This window comes from Monodelphis domestica, chromosome 7 (genome assembly GCF_027887165.1).
Source record: "Monodelphis domestica isolate mMonDom1 chromosome 7, mMonDom1.pri, whole genome shotgun sequence".
NCBI classification, from domain to species: domain Eukaryota; kingdom Metazoa; phylum Chordata; class Mammalia; order Didelphimorphia; family Didelphidae; genus Monodelphis; species Monodelphis domestica.
In genome coordinates, this window is record NC_077233.1 from 189,735,927 (window position 1) to 189,743,861 (window position 7,935).

Below are 7,935 nucleotides of genomic sequence, written 5' to 3' on the forward strand. Positions count from 1 at the left end.
TGAGTCCCCTGAGCCAAGAAAGCTTTGAGTTCAATTTCATTGCCTTTTAAGAAAAAGTAGTAACCCATCTCACATGTTAGGGGACTCTGGGAGATATTCCTACCACCATATATACAGATATTAATTAATATTATATTATTTTTAGTAAAAATTACTTTATTCTCTATAGGAAAAGTTATTGAAAGTGATATTAAAATGTTCCTGGTACATAGCATATTCTTAATAAATGCTTGTTGATTGCACATTTAAAATGAAAAGTGTTTGCCTAGGATTACACAGCTAGAAAGTGTCAGCTCATTTTCCGTACACTAATACTAAATATTGATTGATTGTTTGATTAAAATGGAAAATGTTTTACTTATTTTTTCAAATTTCATTTTAATTTTTTAATAATCCCATACCTTTTGTCTTAGAATCAATAGTGCGTATTGGCTCCAGGGCAGGAGAATTGTCAAGTCTAACAATTGGAGTTAAGTGACTTGTTCAGAGTCATACAGGCCAAGAAGTCTTGAGTTCACGTTTGAACCCAGGACATCCGATCTTTATGCCTGGCTTTAAAACCACTGAGCCGTCTAGCTGCCCCTGAAAACTGTTTTTAAAATCTTGTGTAGTGTATTGAATGTGAGCTGACAAATCTTACCTCAGATACTTCCTAGCGCTGTGACCTGAGCAAGTCACTTAATGCCAATTGCCTAACCCTTACTACTCTTCTGCTTTGGAACCAATACTTAGTGTTGCTTCCAATATAGAAGAGAAGGAAGGAAGGAAGGAAGGGAGGAAGGGAGGAAGGGAGGAGGGAAGGGAGGATGGAGGGAGGAAGGAAGGAAGGAAGGAAGGGAGGAGGGAAGGGAGGATGGAGGGAGGAAGGAAGGAAGGAAGGAAGGGAGGGAGGGAGGGAGGGAGGGAGGGAGGGAAGGAGAGTGACCTTGAGCATAATGAAATCACAATGATAAATTCACCAGGAAAATTTCCTTTGTCTGGAATATGTGAGAAAGGATGTATTTTTTTCCTCTCCACATCGAGGTCTGTCTTGGCCAGTGTATATGTATATTAAGTTGTGTTCTGATATGTCCCTCACTCTCTTGTTTCTCCTTCCCTGTGGAATGTAGTGTTGGGCAGCGCCAGCTTGTGTGCTTGGCCCGGGCTTTGCTAAGGAAAACCAAGATCTTGGTCCTGGATGAGGCTACTGCTGCAGTAGACCTTGAAACAGACAACCTTATTCAGTCTACAATCCGAACACAGTTTGATGACTGTACTGTCCTCACCATAGCTCACCGGCTCAACACAATCCTAGACTATACAAGGTAAAGGCCAGCTTTTTCTCTGGGCATCTGGTCTGTTGTATGGTTGGTTTTCCCACTAGGCTTGTGCCAAATGGCCAATAGCAACTAATGACTTCTTTTGAAAGTTTGTCTTCAGGAACTAGTGATCATATCCAATTGACTGCCTCAGATCTTTCCAAGATCGGAAGTCCAACGTTTCTGACTCTTCTGGGAAGTTTCTTTTGCTTCTATATCCTCTCCTAGATCATTGATATAATTTCCTCTCATAGTCTTTCCACTTTGGAAAGTTTGTTTGTTTTTAAACTTGGAGTAGCTGGTGGTTTTGTGACTTCCCTGAAATTGGAAAGACCTGAGTTCAAATTTGGGTTCAAACACTGTAACTTTGGGCAAGTTTTTTAACCTCTGGATTGCTTCAGTTTCCCTTACTGAAAAATGGGGCTCTTGAAAGCACCTACCTCTCAAGGTTGTGGTGAGGATCAAATGAGATACTTGTAAAAGATCGTAGCACATTTAGATACTATATAAATGCTTACTCCTTTCCAACCTCCCCTTTACTTTCAGACACATAACATTATGAGGTAGACGTCTCACAAGTCCATGGTTCTAATATTCATTCTCCTTCTTCCTCTCCCTTTCCCTCCCCCTCCCCTTGTGTTTCTCCTCCTCCCTCCTCTCTCCCTCCCTCCCCCCCCCCAATTTTGTCCCACTCCAGGGTGATTGTGCTGGATAAAGGAGAAATCGTGGAGTGTGATTCCCCTCCTGTACTCCTGCAGAAGAAGGGCATTTTCTACAGCATGGCTAAAGATGCGGGCTTGGTGTAAGGGCTGCGGTTTTCTCCTCCTGCCAGAACCAAACTGAGCTGATGTGCATTGGACACAGAAGATTCAGCGAGTGTACTATAATTCCTTACTCTTCCTCTCCTCAAACCAAAAACGGCAGCAGCCACCTCACTCTGACTCTATCCATCGCCTGCTCGGATTCTGTGGTGAACAAGGGACAGATGCTACTTGGACCTTCTTGCTTACATTGCCACACACACCATCCCTTACATAAATGCTTCAGCCCTGTCCCCCAGACTCCATTGTTTCCCCCCACATCACTATGCATACATATGCCTCATGGAGCACATCCTCCCAGTTTTGCTGCTCTTTTCAGAGGATTTCTTCTGAAAGTTGGTCTTCAGGAGAAGTTGATTGCACATAGTTAGCTAGCTAGTGACCAAATCCAATCGACTGCCTCAAATATTTTCAAGATCTAAAGCTCTAAGTTTCTGACTTTTCCAAGAAGTTTACTTGCTTCTATATCCTCACCGAGGCTGCTGATTTAATTTCCCCTTTGCTGCATCTCCACCATGCTAGATTTTTCTGGTTTGCAGTTTTTTGGTGAGGATTTTAATTACTGTACTTGCTTATACTGTACTCACCAGGTTGCAGTAGAGTGGCTGACAGTTTCCCGGGAAGTGAGAGAGTTTCCTTCTTAACCCTCCCTGTCTCATTTCACTGTCTATTCTCTCGTGCAATTTATACTTCAGAAATTGCGCTCATGGGACACCTTCTGAAGTGCACTGACATTGAGAGGACTTCCTCCAGAAGCTAGAGGCAGCCAAATTGACCCAGTCACCTCACTGTTCATCCAAGAAGCTTGGCAGAAGTTGTTGATTTTTCAGATCTAAAACAGAAAGGGTACAAAGCTATCCAGTACTCTTGAGGTTTTTATTACTGACTTCTCTGCCTTGGGGAACTCATTGAATTCTCTGTCCCTTCTTCCTTTCCCTACCTCCTTTTTTCCATCTCTAAATGGGTATAATACTCTAGGGATCCACGTCACTGAAATGTTCAAGGACCAGTTTATGGTTATGAAATGCTCAGAGAGAAGAGGACTATGGATGTCCCAAGTATTACTAGTTGTTGTTTTTTTTTTAAAGAATAAGAACCCAGTTGATTCTTACACGCATTGTTTTAAATTCTGAATTCCTGACTTCAGAAACCTAGGATGCTGTTGATGGAAGTAGGAGTGAAAATTCTGACTCTCGGTCTTGGACTCTTATCCAGACCCACCCACAACTTCTTCCAGGGAAGACAACCACCTGAGACTTGTGCCCTGTTGCTTAGAAATATTTGACAATGCTTAATTCCCAGCGAGCAGCTGAGCCGATAGGCTATCCTGTATGTTCCTGGGAAGAAATGGAGAAAACGTGGTTTCTTAGTGTATATTATCCCAGATGGAGATTACAGTGATATCCAAAAGCAAAGAGAGCTTCCTTCCACTTACTCAGAGATGCAGACTTTTGAATTATGTTGCTCACCCCAAAACCAGAGAAGTATCTTCTCTAAGATGGGAAAAAAATATATTTATTTTTTGTAAGTTATATAATTCCTTAAAGTTGGATAAACCAAGTTTTTCTTGGGTATCTTTTTGTAATGAATACACTGGAAATATGAACATTTGCATATAATTTGCAGTAAAAAAAATTCTCTCTTTTTTTTGAAATGGTTGTCCCCATTTCTTAAAAGTTCCAGCAATAATCCCAAACACATCCTAAAAATCATATTAAGGTGTTAATGCCCTTTGTAGCAGCTCACCTGAGCAGGAACTGTCAAGAATAGGATACTGGGAGAAAGCAGGGCATGGGCAAAGTAATTAAGGATGAGGAGAAAGCAGCAGATGGACATGTGGAAAGGACTCAAGATGATTGGTTGGTTCCAATAAACTTGTGCTATTGTACCCAGGCTGCTGACGGTCTGGCCATTGGGTGGTGAAGCTTTGATTTGAAAATACCAAATTTGGAATTCCAGATCCGAGGCACTGTAAATACCAGAATATTGGCCCTAGATAGCCTAAACCTCAGTTCAGATGTCAAGCAGTCTTTGCAAACTATTCCTGGCATTGAGGTTGGAGAAATCTCAGGATCTGGGTGAAAGTTGAATCGGCATTGTGAGGTTGAGAGAGAATATATCATTAACTGCTAGTCCCCAATACTTCAACCGTGGAAACTAGAGCCGGTGAGTGCCAAAGAAAGACTGTAGATGTTTACTTGCTTAGATACGTGCTTAGCATGATACGTGGCACATAATAAGTGCTAAATAATGTTTATTGACCAGCTGACTAAAAGAGCCCACAAATGCTCCTGCAACTGGATGGCACAGTAGATAGAATGTTGGACCTGGCATCAGAAAGATTCGAGTTAAAATCTTGTCTCAGGTTATATCCCTAGGCAAGTCACTCGACTTCTGCCTGCTTCAGTTTTTCTCATCTGTAAAATGGGAATAATAGTAAAGCTTTCTTCCCAGGGTTGTTGCAAGGGTAAAATGAGATAATATTTTAAGAGTTTTGCAAACTTTAAAACACTATATAAATGCTAGCTATTATTGTCATCATTGTTTGTACAAGAGGTATAAAATGGCGCGTTCTTATCCAGATCTGCCCACAACTTTTTCCAGAGAGAACAACTGCTTCAGACCTCTACTCTATTGCTAAGAAATGTTTGATAGTGCTTAACTCCCAGCCAGCATTTGAGCCAGTTGTGCCCTCCCATGTGTTCTTTGAAAGAAATGGAGAAAACGTGGTTCCTTGGTGTATATTTGTTTCAGATGGAGACTGCAGTGATATCCAAAAGCAAAGAGAGCTTCCTCCCACTTAATCAGAGACGCAGACTTCGAATCATGTTGCTGACCTCAAAATCAAAGATGTGTCTTCTCTAAGGGGTGGCAGGGCTGGGATTGTTTTTTAAGAGACAGTTGAGCAAGGGATGCCCAAGGAGAAAAATTAGGAGCCCACCTTACATTTTGAGCTTTCTGGATTTTACAAATTCATTCTTTTTAACTTAACAAGTATTCTTTCACTGAACACCTGCTATGTTTCCAGTCCTATAGTGGACACTGGAAGAAGTACAAAAGGAAACATCACATCCCTGTTACGAGACAGTCTAGCTGTGGGAACATGGCCCACAGGTGGAAAGAGTAAAATGATACAAGTCGACAGTACAAAATAGGTCACTAGCCAGCATACTGTTAAGTGCAAAGCAATTGAGACAAACAACCTTTCTGAATAGTAACTTGAGTTTTCTTTATGCTGGCAGAAATGTTTATTCTTTATCCCAGAGGGAAATTCTCTTCTGGACACGGAGCTCCATTGGCTTCTTTCCATCCAGGGTCATGGTTTGAGCCCATTCTGAAGATGGTTGCCCAGCTCTGGAGCCTGGCCCTACACATGTCTGGCCTGCTGCTGCTAGTTAGGCAATTGCAGTCAGAAGCTTTGTGAGAAACCCTCTTGGCATCTTCTGAGTGGCCCCTGAGGAAGTCGCCAGAAGCACCGCTAACTGCTGCCGTTTTCTCTTTTATCCCCTCTTAGCAGGCAGTTTGTGTGTCTAAGTAAAGAAAAAAGAATATTGCTACACCTAGGTCCCTAGTCTCCAAAATGAGGGCAGTCACTTGGATGGGTAGGAGTGAGAGGAGTCAGGGTATTGTGACACTCACAAAACCTACAGGCCAAAGAAGCAAAATGACCTGGGAAGCATAGAACATGGCTTCCCCCCCCCCTACCCTGGGGGGGGGGGGGTCATTTCTTAAAGGAAATTCAGTTATGAATCCTCGTAGGGCAGAAACAGAGTTTGAATGATTCAAAATGTTAGCCAATCTCTAAATTAGTTTAGAGCATAAATGAGATACTAAATTTAGTAGATACTAAATAAATGGTAGCAAGGGAGTGCCTGGACTAGAGTCGGGAAGATGAGTCTTCCTGAGTTCCCATCTGGCCTCAGATATTTACTACGTGATCCTGGGCAAGTCATTTAATCCTATTTACCTCAGTTTCCTCATATGGAAAATGAGCTGGAGAAAGAAATGGCAAATCACTTCAATATTTTTGCCAAGAAAACCCCAAATGGGATCATTAGACATGATTGAAACAATTCAGTAACATTAGAGTTCAGCAGGGGGTGTAATATTTAGCAAGGTTAGGAAAACAGAGAAACATCTAGGTGGCTCAGTGGATAGAAATCCAAGCCTAGGGATGGGAGGTCCTGGGTTCAAATCTGACCTCAGACACTTCCTAGCTGTGTGACTCAGTGAGTCACTCAATTCTGTTTGTTTAACCCATACCACTCTTCTGCCCTGACACTGTTACTTAATATTAATTCTAAGGCAAAAGGTAAGGATTTTAAAAAATTCTAGGAAGATAAGTTGGGACCAAGTTGTGAAGAGTTTTAAAAGCTAACCTATGTGCCTAGTATCAGAGTAGGTGCTTCATAAATGCTTATTGATTGATATTTTTGGAGGCAATGGTTCCTGATTGAGTGGAGGGGGAGTGACAGTCAATGGAAATGAAATGTGAATGAAATGGAAAATCATTTTGGCAACTGCGGAAAATTGGATGGACTGGGGAGATGCAAATCAGCGGGAACAATTTAAAGGCTGTAGTCATGTTTTAGGCAAAAAACAAAGAGAGCCTAACAAAAGTAGGTGACAATGTGAGTAGAGACACAAATGTGGAAGTAGAAACAGCACAATTTGACAATTGAGTGTATGTATGGTGAGAAAAGCCGAGGATAAGTCTTGGTTGTAAACCTGAGAAATGGAAGAATAGTGGTGCCATCATCAAAAATAGAGATTGGAAGAGGGGAGGATCTTCATCTATGAAGTAGCTGGTGTTTGGGGGGCTATGGACTGTTTGATTTTTGTCTTTGTCCTTCATACCTAGCATACTGTATAGAGTATGGAATAAGTGCTTCCTGATTGCTTGAGGTTTGTTTTTTTTGGCAGGAAAAGGAATGATCAAAGGAATAGCAGGCTACTCAAATGACCCTCCCACTCTAGTCCTCAAGTGCTTTGGATGGCAATCTTATAGGTTATTAAAGATCCATAGACACCAAGAACCAGTTACAGATATGATCTTATCCATTTTTCCCCAATGGAATCTCCAGCTTTAGGAAAGCTACTTCTAGGATGGCCTCTACTGCTTGGGCACTTCCCGTCTTGATTCTTTGCCCCCCTTTTCTCCACCCACTAGTTACCTTTCAGTGGGTTCTCTAGATCTTCCCCAATCACTGAGGCTCTGTGTCTTGAGAAGTAGCCACAGAGTGGAAAGGGATACAGCAAGCAGACAAGAGGTCTGAATTTTAGACACAGCTCTACCACTAAATAGCCATGTGACCTTGGATGAGTCACTTTGTGAGCAGTTCTTCATTTGTAAAATGAAGCTACGATACTTAAACTATTAGGACTGGTAAGATATACTGTATTCCTTCAAGCAGAATTGCCAACTAGTGTGACTGTAAGTCAATTAGCTCCTCTGCTGCAGTTTTCACATCCAAAAGCGATGCTAATCCTAACCCACTTTATTTTGTAGAGTGAATGTAAAGGTCATGAGAACAGATTTGGAGCTACTAGGACCTTCATGCCCATCAAATACACCTTCTTTTTATGGATGAGGAAAGTGAGGCCTGGAATCAAGTGATTTGCCCAGAGTACAAATTATCTGACTCTAAATCTGGCTGGATTTCCAGTGTACCATTTTGCAATGTTAGAAAACAAAATGAGCAGTTAGGTGGCTTAGTGGATAGAGAACCAAGCCTAGAGATGGGAGGTCCTGGATTCCAGTTTGATCTCAGACACTTGCTGGCTGTGTGACCCTGGGCAAGTTACTTAACCCCATT

At 41.8% G+C, this 7,935-nt stretch overlaps 1 protein-coding gene across 5 annotated transcripts in view; it reads left to right on the top strand.

Moving 5' to 3' along the window:
* The window catches only part of ABCC1 (ATP binding cassette subfamily C member 1), a 184,071-nt gene extending 180,298 nt beyond the window's left edge, over window positions 1–3,773 (top strand). For all 5 annotated transcript variants that reach the window (XM_056806199.1, XM_056806200.1, XM_056806198.1 and 2 more), the window contains 2 exons: window positions 1,110–1,304; window positions 1,996–3,773. In XM_056806199.1, the coding sequence (XP_056662177.1) occupies window positions 1,110–1,304; window positions 1,996–2,104 (304 nt within the window). In that variant the 3' untranslated portion in view covers window positions 2,105–3,773. The remainder of the gene's footprint in view (window positions 1–1,109; window positions 1,305–1,995) is intronic.
* Window positions 3,774–7,935: the final 4,162 nt, after the last annotated feature.